This window comes from Manis pentadactyla, chromosome 9 (genome assembly GCF_030020395.1).
Source record: "Manis pentadactyla isolate mManPen7 chromosome 9, mManPen7.hap1, whole genome shotgun sequence".
NCBI classification, from domain to species: domain Eukaryota; kingdom Metazoa; phylum Chordata; class Mammalia; order Pholidota; family Manidae; genus Manis; species Manis pentadactyla.
In genome coordinates, this window is record NC_080027.1 from 73,167,080 (window position 1) to 73,189,432 (window position 22,353).

A 22,353-nucleotide genomic window follows, 5' to 3' on the forward strand; every position below is an offset into this window, starting at 1 on the left:
AAAAATAGAAGTGAGTGAGAGATGTCTCCATGCTCACCAAGGTGCAGGGAAAAATAGTGCATCCACCTAGTCCCCGGACCACCAAATCAGGTTTCTGTCGACAAACGGCACAAATACAAGGACACACGGCACATAAACAGGCAAACACTGCAGTCACACTCACACTTACCCGCCCGCTCCACATGGTCGCTGGTTATGGGAGCGCGATCCTGGACGAGCCCCCAAATGTTGGGTCCGTGTAATCAACCTCCAAATAACCAGGGGACGCATGGATGCAAAAGCAAGAGCGTTTATTGGGTAGCCAGCATGCTGGGATCTCACACTCACAGGCGGAGACCCCAAAGTACAAGTTCATTCTTCTTTTATACACAGGAATCAGGCCGTGTGCAGAGTGGGCCGTGTTTGTGTTTCCCACAAAACGAAGTCATTAAAAAATGGAGTAGCTTATGCCTAGACTCTTTAGTCAGGACTCTTCAGAGATGAAGTTCCAGTACTACTTCTCCCAACTGATTTCCTCTGTCACCTTCAAGCAAGTAATTGAACTCTGGGTCTCAGTTTCCTCAACAACAAAATGAAGCTGATAAACTATTCAGTCTAATTCCAAGCTTCCTTGAAATACCAGTTGAAATACTGAGTGAATTTTGAATAGGATGGGAGGAAGGTTAAGAAATGTGGGGACACTATTCATAGACATATTCTAAGCCATCACTAACCCCTAGACAATAAACTCAGAAGAAAGTGAAATGGGGGTCAGGGAAGACTCCTTCTTAAGTGTAGGATTTCAATTCATCGTGTAACTGAACTGCCTTTGATTTAATTAATTTTCAAACCCCGTCCCCCAATTTTAGGATTGAGATATAAGTAGTGGTTTTTGTTTTTATAGAAAGGGTATGTAAATGACTAAATGAGATTTCTGAATGGGTATTTAAAAAATAATATATGTATTTATTCATTTAATAAACATGTATTTAGAGCATAATATAATGCCAGATATAGCACTCCATGCTGGGGATACAAAGAGGAATTAAATAGAACTCCTGCCTTTAAGGAACTCATGATCTGTGAGCTTAAGAGGCTGATACACACCTATTTGCAGTGCAATATGATAGTGTTAAATATAATAAGCACCATAGGGCAACTGAAAAGCAAGCAATTGTTTTTTTGCCTTGGAAGTTGGGAAATGTCATGGAAGACACAATATTCGATCTAGATCTTGAAAGATGAATAGAAGTTTCACAAGCAGAGAATGTAATGAATATATTTTTTAAAAACAAGAACAACAAAGCTCATTGTAGACTTTTGACTGTCTAAATTGAAATTAAAGAAGTTTTGTTGAGGATTATTTGAAAGCAATGATGAAAACTTTGCACTGTTGGGAATATATTTTCAGTAGGATAGAATTCTTCAGATATCAGTTTTATCAAAAAGATTTAATGATGTTATTTGTGGACATGTAGCATTGGAAATACACTTGTACTAACTTAGGGTAAACTAAGGAAATTTCAGATAATGGGAAAAGAAGCATCACAGATGGTGACTGGGTAATATTATTTTTAAAATACTAAAAGTTTCCCTTAATATATTTTCTCTGATTTATGTGACATAAACAAACTACATAATGGTGTGAGGGACTATAAAGGTTTTATTGCCACTTGTTTGGTATTGCCTGCATAACTCACTCTGAGTACCAGTTGCGGGTATCTCAAACCAAGTGTCATAAACATTTATAGCATGCCACTTCACTTCCTACACTTTCCATAGAGACAAAACGTTACTGCTCACAAAAATACTTATAAATCTAAAAGTTTGTAGTGAAAACTTTCATTTTATTTAGATTACAGACCTCCAGTCTGCAGTAAGAAAAACAAATGTTGTAAGGAAGATTTGTTACTTCTCTGCAGGATCTCCAATTATCTGGCAAATTCCTTCCTCAGGGAAAACTACTTTTCAAAGATATCCTCAGTAAACGCATACTTAAATTAACATAAAATTGGCAAGGTCACTTCTATCTACACCTTTGAATTCATTTGTAAATAACGACTACTCACTTCCTTGCTTCCCCAACCGGAACCAGACTCCAAGCATCACAGGTGCCGAAAAGACTTACAAAAAGGAATGAATAAGAATAAAAGGATGTAGGCGCCAGGAGGAAAACAATTTCCTATAACAAAATTAATCTCAGAAGGAATAGCAGATCCAATACCTGGTATTACTGGTTTAAACTGCTTTTAACATGGTGATCAGAGATAGTGTATCACATTTATGAGGTCTTCTACTATGCCTGATTTGCTTAAACCTTTGTTAGGCTTATCTAGAGGGATAGATTTCTGTGCTAAGCACATAATAGGTGTTAAACCAGTACTGATTTCTTTTAAAGGTGGTGGGCAAGAAATAAAGCTTTATTTTTAACTTTATGCCATAGGATCAAACGGTGATTTCTATGATCCCTACATTTCGGTACTCATGAGTTATTAGAAGAAACACAATTCTGATACACAATAGAACCTCAAATAATCACTGAATTACCTCCCACCAAACAACTTGGAGGTCAGACGGGAAATGTTTGCAGTCTTGTTGAAGTTCCAAGTCTCAAATAAAAAGTCCAACACAAAGTGAACATACTGAGCTAAATTTATTGTAACTAGTCATCCAGATGGTAGTTGAATTAATCAGTAAAGAAGCAGTATTTATCTTGGGATGGAAGATTCTGAAATTCAGAATGAGAAAGTCCCCAAGGTGGGGGTGGCGACAGTTAATAAGAGCCCTTGGGAAAGGTGCTTTCAGCGAGGATTGGAAAATAATACGTTTGAATTTGAATCTCTTTGAATATAAATCTCCCCTAACAGCAGGAAAAGGGTCCTCTAGCCCAGCAAGCTTTGGGCAGGAAGGGAGTAAACGGAACTGTAAAACAGCCCGCTCAACTGTTTCTGGCTTGGGACGAGGCTCAGAGAAAGAAATTGCGATGTGGGAGCTGAGTATTTCAATCACTCAAAATAACTCGAAGGGTCAAGTAAGGAACTCCATGCAAAGCGTTGACAAGCCTCCCCCTTCGCAGCACCCCACGTTGGGTTTCCGTTCAATTTCCCCTCCCTCCTCCAAGGGCAGAGACGGCCGGCACGGCCCCTTCCCACGCGGGGTGCGGCGAGCGTGGACAGCTCCCCTTGGAGCAGTCGAGGGCGGGAAGTCCGCGGTCCGCGTGTTACGACTGGCGGGCGCCCATCCGGGGCCCGAGCGGGCTGGGCCGGGCAGGCCTCGAGCCTTTCCTCACCCGGGCTGGCCCTTCAGAAGCGGTCGGTGGCTGCGAAGGCCTCGCCCGGCCCGCGAGCTGCGAGCGCTGGGTGCCGAGGGGAGGCGGGGCGAGACCGCGGGGCGGAGGGGGGACGGGAGGTGCATCCTGGGAAATCCACCAACATGGGGCGAAGCGGCGGCCGCCGCCGTGAGTCCTGGCCGTAGATGCCGCCGCTTCCCTGACGTCCGCTGGGGCGTCGCCGCGCGCCGCGGCCAGGGTGTCCCCGGCACAGACCGGCCCGCGCGCTCTCTGGCCGTCCGCCCCGCGGGGCCATGTGAGGGGGCAGCGCCCTCCGCCGCCGCCTTCTCCTCCTCTTCCTCCCCCGCCCCCTCCCGCCCCCCACACACTGAGCCCTAGTGGAGCCCCCGCTGCCGCCCTCCCTCCCTACAAAGCCCCCGCGATGGACAGGAACTACCCGACCTCCGGCTTCGCCGACCCGCTGCCGCCGCCTCCCGCGCCCCCGGTCGCCCCCGCCGCCTCCCGCGCCGCCGCACCACCCCCCGCCCCCGTCTGGGCCTACGAACCCCCAGCCGCGGCCGCCGCCGCCAGCAGCTGCAGCAGCCCCAGCCTCAAGGCCAGGTAGGGAGAGCGGGCGGAGGGGTCGTGGTGGGCCAAGGAAGGCCGGTGATGCGTGTGGGGCCTTCGCCCCTGTGCAGCGCCGCCCGGGGGCGCGGGCCGCGCGGAAATCCCTCCACGCGTCTCGTCGGCCTCGCCCCCGCCGGGAGAGGCGGCTGTGGACTCTTCTGCGGTGCGCGCGGGGTGGGTGGGGGAGCCCAGGGCGGGATCCGCGCCTGGGCTGGCCGGGGACGCTAGATACAGGGAATGCTGGGCGGGAGTCGTGGGTCTCCGTTGCCTCCCGATCTTGGGCTCTCCCATGGTGAAGTTTGGGTTCTCGGCTGAACTCGGCGATCAGGGAGACCCACACTGGCTCCGGGGGCCTAGGGGGCCGCCAAGATGTTCGGGGTAGTGACATGCCATTGTACTGGAACCGACAGTGCGGTCTTGGGGGCCCCGGCAGTGTCAGGGTGGTGGAGGCGGAAGAGAAAGAGGCGCCGAGCCGCGTTCCTGGCGTTGGGGGACCCGGGAGGGTTGGGCTGCAGGAGAACCCCCGGGGCGTGGGGCCTGGCGAGGCGCGAACGCTGCGCCTGGGCTGGGTGACATATGTTTGCGTTGGTGGCCAAGATTTAGCTATTTCTCCACGCGTTCAAAGTTACTCTTGGGTTTCCTCCCCTTTTAACAGCAGGAAGTAAGGAATCTCTCTTTGCTTTCTGTGTCTTGGGGTGACTAAGAGTTGGGAAGAAATTGGAAGGGGGATGGTCAGGGGGATGGTCAGTGAAAGCCATAAAGGTTGAAGAACAGAAGCATGCTTCTCCATCTCGGCTTCTGAAGCCCTGGTTCATTATGTAGAGTGGGGTTCAAGAGTTCATCTTTGCTCCAGCATGGCCAAGGGAATATAAAATGTTGACTCTTACTGGATATTTAAGCTCTCGGGAAATGTGTAATAGTGCCACACTGTGAAACGGCAATTTGAATGATAACTGGAAGGCGTGGTTTGGACGGTTCGGGAGCCGGGTGTTTTAAAGCCACCTCTGCCGAACAATGCAGAAGCTGGTAGGTGCAGCTTCTGATTACAAGGACCAGGGAATCCTGGGTTGCTAATGACTTCATCCTCAGCTACCAACAGGAAGCTTCGTGGCTTTATGATCTCATCAGATTTCTTCATTATTGTCACAACATAAGTTTTTTGTTTTTGTTTTTTTACTTTATATATTAGTGTTCCAGCTTGTCATCTTTGTTTTTACAAAAGTTCATATTCATAATTTGGAAAATACGTTTGAAGAGTAGCTGGCCTTTGTCTTACTACCTTGGGATGATAGTGAGAGAATGAGAAAAAATTGGTTCAAGAAAAGGGAGTAAGCTGTCTTAGATTTTAGATCCTTTGTTTAAAGGAGCTGGGATTTAATAATAATAATGTAATGTGTGAATTTAGAGCTAAATAAATGCTGAAACCTTTCAGAAATAGCCGTAACTTTGTATTATATACAATTAAAATTTCATTTTAAATGAAAAATGTTTTATTAGGTAAATGAAACAAATGCTACCTAGTTATTTCTGTTATTTCTTTTAGCAGAATACTTCTGAGGCAAGAAACTAAAATCTACTTGTCATATTTTCCAAATGTTATTTATCAAAGTAACAAAGAATGACTTCCCAAACACATTTGAAAACAGTAAGTAGATTCATTTGGAACACATAATCTAAAAGAGATTTATTTTCTGTTTATTGGAAATTATTGATTCTTAAATGCTAAGCCTCCCCCTTTTAAAAAAATGTATTTTAGGGTGGGTCAGCTAAATCATAGCATAGAAAATGCAGGCTTTCCCCCTCCCCCACCAACTTGCTTTGTTAACATCTTGTGTTAGGATCAGGCCATCTGTACAGGGTACACACACTTCTTAATTGTACCTCATTTTATTCCATAAGCTGTGCAAAGTCTTCTTTCATTTCAGTTATATAGAAAATATAGAATCTGAAATATGCCGTGTAAGCCTTTATTGTGTTTTCAGAGGCTTATTCATATTTTTACAAACATTTAAAAAAGCATTTTCATAATTCACGTATCAGTAGAATTTTTGTTCCCCTTTGTGGCAGTTTCTTCTTGAAGGTGCAAATGAGTACTACTTGTGATGATGTAATATATGGATATTTATCCGTGAAGAATAAACCTGTCTGTCACCTTATTTCCAGTAGCCTAACATGATAATGACATTCAGGTGGTACTGACATGGGATCTAACATCCTACTTTTATAAAGTCTTTGGTTGGCCCTGAAGTGGATTGTTTGCATCAGTTGTTAGGAAAGAACATGGTAAACAATTTTTTGTGTCTTTGAAATAATACTTTTTTGGTATAACAGCTCCATCAGATATTAGATATTTCTACTGTTTTAACAATTAAAAAGTAAAGAACTAATGGGAAGCCCTAGTATTTTATCTTAAAGAAGGTGTATAGAGAGATTCCTGGATATTTCTAAAAACAGTATGTGCTAGGTACACGGGGAGTTCAGGGATAAGAACTGGTCATATAAGTCTCCCATTTATTTGTGCTCTTTTCAGTTAATCTTAGGGACCAAATAAGCATATCTTTGCCTATTACCATGCCATTGGAAGTACTTTTTGTAGAGCTATTTTAGATACTAAATACCTTGGCATGTTTTTGGAAATGAGATGATCATCAGGAAGCTGCAGACCTGCTGTCTTTTCTCTACCTGAACAGGAAGAAATAAGCTGATTCATTATGGTGATAGATATTTTATTTGTATTTGAGTATACACCAGAAAGTGACTAAATGAAAATACTTTGTTATAAGCAGATTTATACTTGGTTTTTGTCTTTGTAACTTGAAAGTCTGTTTTTTTTTGCCACCAGTTTTTAGAATTTCCTAGTACATAAGTTCTTTCTGATTGTAGTGTGAGTATGCAGTGAGTGTGATAGGCATCTTGCCATAAAACAAAATGGTCATTTTTAATAGATTTTAAATCCAGAGTTTCCCTCAAGGCTTTTGGAAAAAGACCTTGTAAGATCACAATTTATGAGGATTAGTGAAAAGTTACTTCAAGCAAACTGCGTTCAGAAAGTATTTTCCCATAGAAACAATTCTGTAAGTAATAGGAGGGATCACTTACTGAGCAACTAATTTGTGTGAGTTACTGCTTTGAGACACACACACTCTTATGCTTTCATTTATTTAATCCTCACAGTAGTCTTCGAAGTAGATACTATTTTTACCTTTTGTGAATGTGGAAACTAAGGCATAGACACATTAAGCAATATACTTAGAACCACGTAGCTAGTAAGTAGTGAGCTGGGGTTTAAACCTGGCCATTGTGGATCTGGAGCCTGCATGTTGAATTGCCATACTGTATTATTTCATGGTAAGATAGTCTAATGCTGTAATCTCCCTAGTTATATGGCTTACATGAGCTTCTGTAGCTTTCCTGGAAACTTAACCATCATTGTTACTCTTATTTCAATCTTCTTGGTCACTCTTGAGCATTTTTTTTTTTTTTCTAATTGAAACATGCTTCCTTTCGTTTCCATAGCATTGTATTTTCTTGGTTTCCCTCCTCTCTCTCTGGCCCACTTGTTTGTTTACTATGTCTTAACGCTTCTAATCTGTGCATGTTGTCGTTTCCTCAGGGTTTGGGATTGATACGATTTCTTGTCCATTCTGAAGTGCTTTCTCCTGAGGGCATTGCATCCATGTCCATGCTTTAAATATTGTCTCTGGAGATGCCCATATGTATGTCTAAAGCCCAAACCTCTTCTGAGCACCTAATCTACGTATCCAGCTGCTTCTTTGAGCCTTTATTAGGGTATGTACTGGGCATTTAGTGATGAACTCATGCATTCCCCATCTACCGCACCTCTGCTTGTCTAGTGAGGATGTCTCTGTACGTCACACCACTATCCAATGCGTTGCTCAGGTCAGAATGTAGGAGTTGTTTGTTTATGCTCAGTCATCAAGCCCTACTACCTTTCCATCTCTTAAGTAATCTTGAAATTGTGTACTTATTGCTGTTTCTGCTGCTCCACCTTAATCCAAGCTGCTATTATTTTTGACTTGGATAACTGCAGAAGCCTCCTAAGTAATCCTGAATGTTTTCTTTCCTTCCTTCAATTCATTCTCCTCATATGATCCAGATGGTTTTTTAAAAAACATACATCTACCATTTTGATCATGTTGCTTCTTTGTTTAAAATCATTCCATTGTTATTCCTACATCTTAGGGTAAAGTTTTAAAAAATCTGTAATATGAAGTAATACTGCCCTGTGTTACTGGCCCGCTTAAAATTCCTTGGATCATCCTAAATCCCTTTCTAACCTTATATGCTGTTTCTCCACCTACATAACTCTCACCGTTTCCTCATCTCCTAACCTGAGGGTATCTCATGTTAGAAACCTATTGACCCATGTTGGTTTGTGCAATGATATGTTTTCACAGTGCATTTTACTGTCCTTTCACATATAATTGACTCTTGAACAATATGGCTTGAACTATGTAGGTCCATTTATACCCAGATTTTAAAAAATAAATACATTGGAAAAATTTTTGGAGATTTGCAACGATTTGGAAAAAAACATTTTCTCAAGCTTACTTTATCATAAGAATATAGTATATAATACATATACAGAATATGTGTTGATCACCTGTTTATGTTTTTGATAGGGCTTCTGATCAGCAGTAGGCTATTAGTAGTTAAACTTGGGGGGAGTTAAAGTTATATGTGGATTTTCAATTGCACGGTGTAGGGAGGGACAGCATCCCAGCCACCCCAACCTCTGTAGGGGGTTGACTGTAATTCTTAGAAATATAATTATGCCTATATGCTGTTTATATAATCTTATGCTTTAGAATCGAAGTTCTCTGAGGGACTGCCTCTTTTACTTACTGCTGTATACCGAGTACTTTAGTGCCTGGCATGTAGTTGTTAACTTAATATATATTTATGACATGAAAGCCAGAACTGTGCTTTAGTGAGGGAATTGGAAGTCCTTTTTTTCGTGCTGTAGCCTCTAGGGCTTTTCCCCATCCTCCTCCTCCTCTTCCCTGTAATAGGGACCAAGATGAAGGATTTAGGGTGTTTGTGATTTTCATAGGTTAGAAGTCTGGGGATAGGCTGCTGCTTACTTTCTACCTACCCATGTTGTGTTCTCTGGAACAAACTGAATACTAAAATGTGTAGCAAAATTAAGTTTTTTTTTCTTTCATTCATTAAGTAAGTATTTGAGTACCCACTGTTGCAAGGTATGGTTGCCTTTATTCTCAAGTATTACATTTATGCAGTGAAGCCTTGAGAATTCAAATGGCAAGCATTCATTCACTCGTTAGAATGTGCTGGCATCTCTGAATTTCTGTTACTAAGTTCTCCAGGGTACCACAAAAATGATAAAGACACTGTCCTGCCTGTCAAAGGACTTATGATCCACAAGAGTGACAGGGTAATACACTGTTTCCCTACTTGGCTTTTAAATACCGAAGTACCCAAGAACTTGGAGTTCATCCTTTTTTCTTCTCTCTCAACTCACTCAAGTTGAAGTTCCCACATATGTCAGATGACTTACGAATTTGTGTCTCTAGGTTTATACCTAGCTGCCTCCCAATCATCTTCACTTGGATATTGAATAGTTAATTTGAAACATATTATTTCCAAGACATAATTATCACTCTAACCCTCAACCTGGTCCACCTTCAGTACTCCCCACCACAGTAAATAACATCACCATTTACTTTGTAGTGCAGGCCCAAAAGGTTGATGTGCCATCTATGATTCATTTCTTTACTCCCATATTCACTCCCTCAGTAAATCCTGTTGGTTGGTCTCAGTTTCCCATATAGACTATTGCAGTTGCTTCCTATTGCTTTCCTTGCTTTCACTTTGCCCTTTTAGAGTTGATTAAGCATGCAACAGCCAGAGTTAACATTTAAAAATCTGTATCAGGTTATGTTATTATTCTGCTTAAAATCTTCCAGTGTTAGAGGAAAAGCCAAAGTCCTTATCATGGCCTACCAAGCCCTACGTGATACAAGCCTCAGCTCATTCTACAGCATCACCACTCCTACCAGCATCCTTTAGCCAGACTGGCTTTATTTCTTTTTGTTGTTGTTGTTGTTTTATTTTTATTTTATTATTTTTTTTATGTTGGTATCATTAATCTACAATTACATGAAGAACGTTATGTTTACTAGGCTTCCCCCTTCACCAAGTCCCCCCCACATACCCCTTCACAGTCACTGTCCCTCTGTGTAGTAAGATGCTGTAAAATCACTACTTGTCATAGTGTTGCACAGCCCTCCCCGTGCCCCCAACGCACTATACATGCTAATCGTAATGCCCTCTTTCTTTTTCCCCACCCTTATCCCTCCCTTCCCACCCATCCTCCCCAGTCCCTTTCCCTTTGGTAACTGTTAGTCCATTCTTGGGTTCTCTGATTCTGCTGCTGTTTTGTTCCTTCAGTTTTCCCTTGTTCTTATACTCCACATATGAGTGAAATCATTTGGTACTTGTCGTTCTCCGCCTGGCTTATTTCACTGAGCATAATACCCTCTAGCTCCATCCATGTTGATGTGAATGGTAGGATCTGTTTTTTTCTTATGGCTGAGTAATATTCCATTGTGTATATGTACCACATCTTCTTTATCCATTCATCTACTGATGGACATTTAGGTTGCTCCCGTATCTTGGCTATTGTAAATAGTGCTGTGATAAACATAGGGGTGCATCTGTCTTTTTCAAACTGGAGTGCTGCATTCTTAGGGTAAATTCCTAGGAGTGGAATTCCTGGGTCAAATGGTATTTCTATTTTGAGCATTCTGAGGAACCTCCATACTGCTTTCCACAATGGTTGAACTAATTTACATTCCCACCAGCAGTGTAGGAGGGTTCCCCTTTCTCCACAACCTCACCAACATTTGTTGTTGTTTGTCTTTTCGATGATGGCGATCCATACTGGTGTGAGGTGATATCTCATTGTGGTTTTAATTTACATTTCTCTGATGATTAGCTATGTGGAGTACCTTTTCATGTGCCTGTTGGCCATCTGGATTTCTTCTTTAGAGAACTATCTATTCAGCTCCTCTGCCCATTTTTTAATTGGATTATTTGCGTTTTGTTTGTTGAGGTGTGCGAAATCTTTATGTATTTTGGATGTCTATCCTTTATTGGATCTGTCATTTATGAATATATTCTCCCGTACTGCAGGATACCTTTTTCTATTGATGGTGTCCTTTGCTGTACAGAAGCTTTTTAGCTTGATATAGTCCCACTTGTTCATTTTTGCCTTTGTTTTCCTTGCCTGGGGAGATATGTTCATGAAGAAGTCACTCATGTTTATGTCCATGAGATTTTTGCCTATGTTTTTTTCTAAGAGTTTTATGGTTTCATGACTTACATTCAGGTCTTTGATCCATTTCGAATTTACTTTTGTATATGGGGATAGACAGTGATCCAGTTTCATTCTCTTACTTGTAGCTGTCCAGTTTTGCCAGCACCGTCTGTTGAAGAGACTGTCATTTCCCCATTGTATGTCCATGGCTCCTTTATCATATATTAATTGGCCATATATGTTTGGATTAATGTCTGGAGTCTCTATTCTGTTCCACTGGTCTGTGGCTCTGTTTTTGTGCCATTACCAAATTGTCTTGATTACTATGGCTTTGTAGTAGAGCTTGAAGTTGGGGAGCGAGATCCCCCCCACTTTATTCTTCCTTCTCAGGATTGCTTTGGCTATTTGGAGTCTTTGGCGGTTCCATATGAATTTTTGAACTATTTGTTCCAGTTCATTGAAGAATGCTGTTGGTAATTTGATAGGGATTGCATCGAATCTGTATATTGCTTTGGGCAGGATGGCCATTTTGACGATATTAATTCTTCCTAGCCAAGAGCATGGGATGAGTTTCCATTTCTTAGTGTCCTCTTTAATTTCTCTTAAGAGTGTCTTGTAGTTTTCAGGGTATAGGTCTTTCACTTCCTTGGTTAGGTTTATTCCTAGGTATTTTATTCTTTTTGATGTTATTGTGAATGGAATTGTTTTCCTGATTTCTCTTTCTATTGGTTTATTGTTAGTGTATAGGAAAGCTACAGATTTCTGTGTGTTAATTTTGTATCTTGCAACTTTGCTCAATTCCGATATTAGTTCTAGTAGTTTTGCAGTGGAGTCTTTAGGGTTTTTTATGTACAATATCATGTCATCTGCAAATAGTGTCAGTTTAACTTCTTCTTTACCAATCTGGATTCCTTGTATTTCTTTGTTTTGTCTGATTGCCATTGCTAGGACCTCCAGTACTATGTTGAATAACAGTGGGGAGAGTGGGCATCCCTGTCTTGTTCCCTATCGCAGAGGAAAAGCTTTCAGCCTCTCGCTGTTCAGTATGATGTTAGCTGTGGGTTTATCATAGATGGCCTTTATTATGTTCAGGTACTTGCCCTCTATGCCCATTTTGTTGAGAGTTTTTATCATGAATGGATGCTGAATTTTGTCGAATGCTTTTTCAGCATCTATGGAGATGATCATGTGATTTTTGTCCTTTTTGTTGATGTGATGGATGATGTTGATGGATTTTCGAATGTTGTACTATCCTTGCATCCCTGGGATGAATCCCACTTGGTCATGGCGTATGATACTTTTGGTATATTTTTGAACTCGGTTTGCTAATATTTTGTTGAGTATTTTTGCATCTACTTTCATCAGGGATATTGGTCTGTAATTTTCTTTTTTGGTGGGGTCTTTGCCTGGTTTTGGTATTAGGGTGATGTTGGCTTCATAGAATGAGTTGGGAGTATTCCCTCCTCTTCTATTTTTTGGAAAACTTTAAGGAGAATGGGTATTATGTCTTCTCTGTATGTCTGATAAAATTTCGAGGTAAATCTGTCTGGCCCGGGGGTTTTGTTCTTGGGTAGTTTTTTGATTACCGCTTCAATTTCTTTGCTCATAATTGATTTGTTTAACTTTTGTGTTTCTTTCTTGGTTAGTCTTGGAAGGTTGTATTTTTCTAGGAAGTTGTCCATTTCTTCTAGGTTTTCCAGCTTGTTAGCATATAGGTTTTCATAGTAGTCTTTAATAATTCTTTGTATTTCTGTGGAGTCTGTCGTGATTTTTCCATTCTCATTTCTGATTCTGTTGATGTGTGTTGACTCTCTTTTTCTCTTAATAAGTCTGGCTGAAGGCTTATCTATTTTGTTTATTTTCTCAAAGAACCAGCTCTTGGTTTCACTGATTTTTTTCTATTGTTTTATTCTTGTCAATTTTGTTTATTTCTTCTCTGATCTTTATTATGACCCTCCTTCTGCTGACTTTAGGCCTCATTTGTTTTTCTTTTTCCATTTTCGATAATTGTGACATTAGACTATTGATTTGGGATTGTTCTTCCTTCTTTAAGTATGCCTGGATTGCTATATACTTTGCTCTTCAGACTGCTTTCGCTGCATCCCACAGAAGTTGGGGCTTTGTGTTGTTGTCATTTGTTTCTGTATATTCCTTGATATCTATTTTAATTTGTTTGTTGATCCATTGATCATTTAGGAACATGTTGTTAAGCCTCCATGTGTTTCGGAGCCTTTTTGTTTTCTTTGTACAATTTATTTCTAGTTTTATACCTTTGTGGTCTGAAAAGTTGGTTGGTAGAATTTCAATCTTTTGGAATACTCTGAGGCTCTTTTTGTGGCCTAGTATGTGGTCTATTCTGGAGAATGTTTCATGTGCACTTGAGAAGAATGTGTATCCTGTTGCTTTTGGATGTAGAGTTCTATAGAAGTCTATTAGGTCCATCTGTTCTAGTGTGTTGTTCAGTGCCTCTGTGTCCTTACTTATTTTCTGTTCCGTGGATCTATCCTTTCGAGTCAGTGGCGTGTTGAAGTCTCCTAAAATGAATGCATTGCATTCTATTTCGTCTTTTAGTTCTGTTAGTATTTGTTTCACATGTGCTGGTGCTCCCGTGTTGGGTGCATATATATTTATAATGGTTCTATCCTCTTGATGGACTGAGCCCTTCATCATTATGTAATGTCTTTCTTTATCTCTTGTTACTTTCTTTGTTTTGAAGTCTAGTTTGTCTGATACTAGTACTGCAACACCTGCTTTTTTCTCCCTGTTGTTTGCATGAAATATCTTTTTCCATCCCATGACTGTCTGTGCATGTCTTTGAGTTTGAGGTGAGTTTCTTGTAAGCAACTAGAGATGGGTCTTGCTTTTTTATCCATTCTATTACTCTATGTCTTTTGATTGGTGCATTCAGTCCATTTACATTTAGGCTGTTTATTGAAAGATATGTATTTATTGCCGTTGCAGGCTTTAGATTCATGATTACCAAAGGTTCAAGGTTAGCTTCTTTAGTATTTTATTGTCTAACTTAACTCGCTTATTGAGTTGTTATAAACACTGTCTGGTGATTCTTTATTTCTCTCCCTTCTTATTCCTCCTCCTCCATTCTTTATATGTTGGGTGTTTTATTCTGTGCTCTTTTGTGTTTCCTTTAACCTCTTTTGTGGGTAGTTGATTTTATTTTTTGCCTTTAGTTAATATTTGGTTGGTCTGCTTTCTTTGCTGTGGTTTTATTTTCTCTGGTGATATCTATTTAGTCTTAGGAGTGGTCCCATCTAGAGCAGTCCCATCTAAAATACCCTGTAGAGGTGGTTTGTGGGAGGCAAATTCCCTCAACTTTTGCTTATCTGGGAATTGTTTAATCCCTCCTTCATATTTAAATAATAATCATGCTGGATACAGTGTTCTTGGTTTAAGGCCCTTCTGTTTCATTGCATTAAATATATCATGCCATTCTCTTCTGGTCTGTAACGTTTCTGTTGAGAAGTCTGATGATAGCCTGATGGGTTTTCCTTTGTAGGTGACCTTTTTCCTCTCTCTAGCTGACTTTAAAACTCTGTCCTTGTCCTTGATCTTTGCCATTTTAATTATTATGTGTGTTGCTGTTGTCCTCCTTGGGTCCCTTTTGTTGGGAAGTTCTGTGTACTTCTGTGGTCTGATCGATCATTTCCTCCCCCAGTTTGGGGAAGTTTTCAGCCATTATTTCTTCAAAGACACTTTCTATCCTTTTTTCTCTCTCTTCTTCTTCCTGTAATTCGGATATTGTTCCATTTGGATTGGTAGCACAGTTCTCTGAATATTGTTTCATTCCTTGAGATCCTTTTATCTCTCTCTGCGTCAGCTTCTATGTCTTCCTGTTCTCTGGTTTCTATTCCATCAATGCCCTCTTGCATCTTATCCATCCTGCTTATAAATCCTTCCAGAGATTGTTTCATTTCTGTAATCTCCCTCCAGATGGCATCCCTTAGCTCTTGTATATTTCTCTGTAGCCCCGTCAGCATGGTTATGACCTTTATTTTGAATTCTTTTTCAGGAAGATTGGTTAGGTCTGTCTCCTCAGGGGTTGACTCTGATTTGGTCTGTATCAAATTCTTTCGCGTTTTCATGGTGATAGAGGTAGTTGTGTGAGTCTGGCGCTGTGTGTAGGCTGGGAGAACCTCCCTTCTTGATGGTTTGTGGCCTTCCTCTCCTGGGAGAACAGCGGCCTCTAGCGGCTTCTGCTGGGCAACTGCTCGCAGACAGGGCCTCTGATTCTTGCCTGGCCTCTATGGAGTTAAGCTCCGCGGTTTCTGTGGGCGTGGCCGGCCTTGGTCTGCTGCTCCAATATGGCAGAGCCGTGTCAGAGGGGAGACAGGCAGGAGGCTGTTTATCGCTGTGAGGGGTTTACGAGGGCGCTGCTGCCCAGGGGGTTAGGGCACCCGGTGTTCCCTGGGATTCCCAGCTGCTGGGCTAACTGTCCCAGGATCCTTTCATCCAGCTGTGGGGTCCCTGTCCCTTTAAGACTTTCAAAAAGCACTCGCTTTTCTTTGTCCCAGGGGCGCCGGCTGCGGTGACCAGCTCACAGGTCCTACTGTCCTGTTTCCCTAGTTTCCAGCTCCCTACGCACACACTGTGTCTGTGCTCTGGTGCAAATGGCTAGGGCTGGCTATTTAGCAGTCCTGGGCTCCCTCTCCCTCCCCACTCTGACTCCTCTCCTCCTGCTGGGAGGTGGGATGGGGGGCGCTCGGGTCTCGCCGTGCCGCGGCTTGTATCTTACCCCCTTCGCAAGGCACTGGGTTCTCGCAGGTGTGGATGTAGTCTGGCTGTTGTCCTGTGTCTTCTGGTGTCTTTTTTAGTAATAGTTGTATTTGTTGCATTTTCAAAAATATATATGATTTTGGGAGGAGATTTCCACTGCTCAAGCCACCATCTTGGCTCCGCCTACACCTTTATTTTTAAAGAAGTTAAAAATGTGAACCTGACTCTTATCTCACACCATACATTAAAAGTTATCTCAGAATGATTCATAGACCTAGACATAAAAGCTAAAGCTTTAAAACTTATAGAAGAAAATACCGGTGAAAATATTAGTACATTAAAAGCACTGACTATAAAAGAAAAAAAATACTGATAATTGGTTTGATCAAAAATTTATGGTGGTTGCCAGGGATTGGGGAAGAAGGAAATGGGAGTTGTTGAAAGGATATAAAATTTTACTTAATGCAAGGTGAATAAGTTCTAGAGATCTGCTCTACAACATGGTGCACATAATTAACAATATTGTACACTTTAAGTGGGTAGATCTCAAGTGCTGTTACAATAAAATTAAGTAATTAAACCTTCGTTTAAAGACAATAGAAAATGAAAAGGTGAGCCATCAGACTGGAAGAAAACATTCACAATACATGTACCTGGCAAAAAATTAATTAATCCAGAATGTAATCTAAATACCTCTTAGAATCCAAAAAATGGCTAGCAACACTTAGTTTCTAAGGCAAAAAATGTGTACAAACCATTCAAGAGAAGCTGAAAGAATAGCTTATAAGCATATAAAATGATGCTACTCATCATTTGTTATTAAGGAAATGCAAAATAAAACAGTGTGAGATAATATTATACCTACCTAGAATGGCTGAAATTAAGGAGACTGAAAAGATCAAGTGGTGACAAGGATGTAAAGTGAAATGGAATCTTGATTCATTACTGATAGTAATGTAAAATGGTACATGCACCTACCTTATGACCCAGTAATTCCACTCCTAGATATTTAACTTAGAGAAATGAAAATATATAGCCGCAATAGAGTTATGTACAAATGTTCATAGCAGTTTTATTCATAGTAGCTCCTCTACCTGGAAACAACCCAGATGTCCATCATTAGGTGAATGGATAAACATAATGTGATGTAGTCATACAATAAAGTGAAAAGGAATGAACTATTCATGTGTGTATTTCAAAGAGTATATATCTTGAAAACATGCTGAGTGAAAAAATCGAGACAGAAAAAAGTATAAACTATGATTCCATTTATACCAAGTTCTGGAGAGGCAAGCCTGAATTTTAGTGATGCACACCTATCAGTGTTTGTCTGGGACTAGGGGTGAGATGAAAATGATATTGATCACAACTGGGGCATGAGAAACCTTTTGTTGTGATGGTAATATTCTGCAGTTTCATTGGGATTGTGGCTATAGTGGTGTACACATTTATCAAAGTTTTATAAAAAATGTACACATTGAACTGTACACTCAAAATGAGTGTGCTTTATGTAAATTATACCTTAATAAAATTGACCTTTAAAGTTTAAGGCTTAAAAATACAGTTGACCCTTAAACAATGCAGGGGTTAGGGGTACTTGACCCCCTCTGTAGTCAAAAATTCATGTATAACTTTTGATTCCGCAAACCTTGACTACTAATAGTCTAGTATTCACTTGAAGTCTTACTGATAACAGCCAATTAACACATATTTTGTATGCTACATGTATTATATACTGTATTCTTACAGTAAAACTAGGGAAAAGAAAATGTTTCTTACAAATTGTCACAGAGGTTCAAAAAAAATTTAATAATAAATTTATTGATAAAAAGAACTGCATGTAAGTGGACCTGTGCAGTTGAACCTGTTATTCAAGGGTCAACTGTAATTATAAAATTGAATCTTCAAACAGAAAATCCTACTCCTATATCTAATTAATAACATAGCCACACAAAACATAATTGACTTACTTTTGAAACAGTACTCTAAGTGTATAGTATACCCTAGTGGGATATAATCTTGGGACAAAAAGCACCTTGAAGAAATATTGACCTTTATTTAGTAGATTTGTTATTACGTAGAGGTTGTGTTACAGTATTTTTGGATAGGGCTAATGAGTAGATATGTTGATGTATTTGTGAACTAGATAGAATTCTGACTTTTGGAAAAGGGGAATACACATGTAAAATGGGGGAAGATGAGGGATACTATATTGGATTTGAGATAGAGTTGTCAGTATGAACTCATGTTTAAAAGACATACATTTCCTAGCTTTGTCCACTGAAAGGGCCTAGAAGACACCCAGGCATTGAACAAACCTGACACCCAGATCTTGATTTCTAAGTGCCATTGCCCACTAAAAGGGAACATAATAGAAATGGTTGGTTTCAGGTTCGGGAGAAAATAACAAGGTGAGTTTGAAACATTTTGTTCTAGAAGGTAAGAATGTGTTTGAGCACCAATGAGGACATGTCAAAAGGAGATGGGACTGGAGGGACAAGTTGAGCATCAAGTGTCTGCAATGCTGTATCTTAAAATATATATATATACATTTTTGAAAAATACACTAAAACATATAAGTATAAATATATACACATGAAAGAGGAAAAGGAAAAAAAAGAAAAGCTCATTTCTACTTTTTGGAACAATGCTCTTTTAAATACTGAAAGAATGACATTATGAAAAAACTACCATTTCCAATTTCCAGTGCAGTAATTGAATTAAAGATAATGATGGATGATGACTAAAACCATGGGCTGTTGCAAGGAAGATATTTACGTTGTGTTAAAGTTAACACTTCACAATTACATTCTAATTTCAGAGGAGAAAAGATAACTGCATGGAGAGATCTGACAGATGCACCTCATGACCACTTCAAGTTTGGCATCATCAGTAATGAGACAAACTGACGTTATGTGCATCCTCGTGGGATGCTGTAAGAAGTACAAAACATTACTTGTGTACTTCTCATGTGGTAGCAATCAGACAAATCCAGAATTTGGGATCACTTACAGTTCAACTGACTTGGATCCCTCAAAAGAAAGCAAAAAATGTCTATCAGGAAGTCAAGACAAAAGGGCCCTGGGACTAGGGGCAGGGTGGAGGCACTCATAAATTTAAAGACAGAATCAAATGCAATTCCTGAATTCTGATTGAATCCTGCATGGAAACAGCTTTAAAAACCACAAATATTTTAGCAACAATTAGGTGAAAGTGGAATATGACCTCTGTATTACATAGTATTACTGACTTAATATTAAATTTCTTCAAGTTTGATGATGATACTTACCTATAGGAGAGTGTCCTATTCCTAGGAGATACAACTGAACTATAAAAGACACGTGTCATGATGTCTGAAAGTATTTTCAAGTGGTTTAGTAAAAAAATAAAAGCATATATATGTCTGTATAGAGAAGAATAAAGGAAGCGTTACAAAATATTAACAATTGTTGAATCTTAAGTGATAGGTATATGGGTTATTTGTTGTACTATTTCCATTTTTCTATGGATTTAAAATATTCAAAGATCAAAGGGAGAAAGAATACCTAGTTTGAATTACTCTCAAAATGTACAAGCTTGGAATTTTCTAGGTGACTTATTAGAATAGCATTAATTATCAATTCATTTGAATTAACTGATATTCCATAGAATATTAGAATTAGACCTTAGGGGTTATTTTGTCTAGTCCTTTAGTCATACATGTGAGGCGATTAGACCAACAGTAATTAAGTCATTTATGGAAATTACACTGTAAGCCAGTGGTAGAGCTTGGACAGTGAGTTCAGCATTCCTGTTTTCTGGGATATTGCTCTTCCCACTGTACCATGTTACCTTTCCCAGTAAAAGGACTTTGTTGGAGTAAAGTTGAATTAAGGAAAATGGTCTATATCATTTTTCTTCTTAGTGTATCTTTATTTTCCCTATTTTGACAGTATTATCCAACTGTACTTGATCAATTGATCTACGGGTCAGGAATTTAGTAAAAAACCTTCTACTTTTGCTAATTGCTGTCCTAAAAATTTTTTGATCTCGTTTGGGCTTTTATTTTTGGTCACTTATTTCTTTGTCCTCTAGTTTAAGCTATGAAGAAAGACATCCCTCACACTCTGAAACAGATCTTCAGAGACAGCCTTTTGCAGCCTCTCATCAGCTTCCTGGATATGCAGCGACCACACCTCAGCCAACTGGTAAAAATGCTCTTGTGATGTATACTGTGACTCTGGATACACTCAATGAATAAAAAGAAAAATTAATTTTTACATGTTGGGTTATGAATATGTACAGGACATAATGCCATGGAAAATGTTAAAATGAAAATGAGATTAAAAGCTTTGTGTTTTAATGATAGGAAATGTCTGTGTAATTAATTAGTTGGGAGATTTTTTTGTGCATCTTTGTAGATTTTAAATTGTTAACTATGCTTGGTCAAATTAATATTTGTTGCTGTTTCAAATGAAAACAGTATAGGGTTGTAGAATTTTTGGCCTCAAATTTCAGAGATTCCTTTTTAAAATAGTATCAGGAATATAATTTTTTATTAATATATATTTTACTTTGGGATATATTTTACTTTCAAATGTAGGTCTTTCTGGAATATTTGATACTAGTGTGAACAGTGCCAGCACTAACACTAAAGAATCTTCAGTGATGAATTTCCTCTCTGATGTTGAATCCCGAACTGCTCAGGCTGCTGCTTCAGGAACTACTCTTTTACCACAATTCAGGGCACCATCCTGGCAGACAGGTGATTATATTTTCAGAATATTTAAATTCAGAAAAAATATACTTTTTATGGCCTTGCCATTATGATAGTGTGGCTGAGAGTGACATTAATTATAGATTTTCCAGTGAACTTTAAAACCTGGAAGTTTTCACAACTCCTTTTACCATAGACAAAATTGAAGAAATTGTTACTAGCAGAAATTCCATTTTAGCACTCTGATGAAAATGAACAAGTTGAAGAAGGTAGATAATTATTAAAGATAAACCTTAGATGTAAAGGTTTTATCTGGCAATTTAAGTAGTTACTTGTCTGCTTGAGAAGCACAAAGAGTTTTTTTTTTCCATTTTAGCTTTATTGAACTATAATTGACATATAAAATGTTAAGATATTTAAAGTGTTCATTGTGGTGATTTGATATATGTTTACATTTTGAATTAATTTCCCTCATCTAGTTAATTAACACATCCATTATCTCACATATTTATCTTCTTTTTTTTGGGCAAAAGATTAAATCTCATTTATTTTAGTGACCTCAAGCTCAGCAGGTAGTATAGGAAAAAAATAATAGAGTTTTTATCAGAGTTATGTAACATTATCCTTAATTGAACAGATTAAATCACTATGTAGTAAAAGCTGTTACAAGTTGATATTATATTGTGCCCATGTATATGCACTTTTCTATTTATTTATCTTACTTTATTTTTCAACTGTTTCTCCCTCAAAATTATTTGTATATATTTTTATTTTTTACAAGATGACAGGAATGTTAAGGGTGTTTTTTTAAAGAATAAGAAATGTCATAGCATATTTCAGAAGATATTCTTGAGTAATAGCTATAGGAAATAATATTTTATCATTCTGATATAAATTCCATTAAAGTATTAAAGACACGTGTCAATATGCCTTAGCAGCATTTTTTCCCCTGCTTCATAGGAGATAATTAATGTCTTAGTGTGGAATAAAAGAATATAAAAAAACAATAGCTTCATATTTTGCTTCATGAAATAATTTTATATTATATGTTATTGCTATTTCAGTTCCTAAGATTGTGTTATTTTAAACATTAATTCTAAGTTTTACTTACTCTTTCAAGTATAATTAGATATTTTCTGTCCTTGTAATACTTTTTTGACATTTAATGGAAGGAAATGAGAAGAACTTTTTTGAAGTATAGTTAGATACAATCTTATATTGGTTTAAAGTATACTGCACAGTGGTTCAACAGTTATACCTGTATTGTTAATACTCACCCTCACTGGTATAGTTACTGTTAGCATAGGAAGATGATACAGAATCTTTGGCTGTATTCTCCATGCTGCACTACCATCCCCATGACCAACATATATTTGTGACTGAGAATGTTTGTGTCTCTTTATTACCCTCGGCCTCGCCACATACCCACCCACCTCAACCCCTACCCCATGGTAGCCGCCAGTCCCTTCTCAGTGTCTATGAGTCTAGTGCTATTTTGTTCATTTTGTTTTGTTTTTAGATTCCACAAATAAGTGAAATTGTACAAATACTGTAGCTCCAGGTCTTTCTCCACCTGGCTTATTTCACTGAGCATGATACCCTCCAGATCCATCCATGTTGTCATAAATGTCACAATTTCTTTCTTTTTTATGGCTGAATAACATTTCATTTTGTGTATGTACCACATCTTCTTTATCCATTCATCTATTGATGAATACTTTGGTTGCTTCCATATCTTGGTTATTGTAAGTA

At 39.1% G+C, this 22,353-nt stretch overlaps 1 protein-coding gene across 6 annotated transcripts in view; it reads left to right on the forward strand.

The window, feature by feature from the left end:
* The first annotated feature begins 3,667 nt into the window (after positions 1–3,667).
* QSER1 (glutamine and serine rich 1) overlaps positions 3,668–22,353 on the forward strand; it is an 83,643-nt gene continuing 64,957 nt past the window's right edge. For 4 of the 6 annotated variants that reach the window (XM_036891678.2, XM_036891679.2, XM_057507535.1 and 1 more), the window contains exons 1-3: positions 3,668–3,868; positions 19,980–20,092; positions 20,488–20,649. In XM_036891678.2, coding sequence (XP_036747573.2) covers positions 3,690–3,868; positions 19,980–20,092; positions 20,488–20,649 — 454 coding nt within the window. In that variant the 5' untranslated portion in view covers positions 3,668–3,689. Of the gene's footprint in view, positions 3,869–5,417; positions 5,520–19,979; positions 20,093–20,487; positions 20,650–22,353 lie in introns of all 6 variants that reach the window. The other 2 variants (XM_057507533.1, XM_036891680.2) reach the window with 2 other exon arrangements.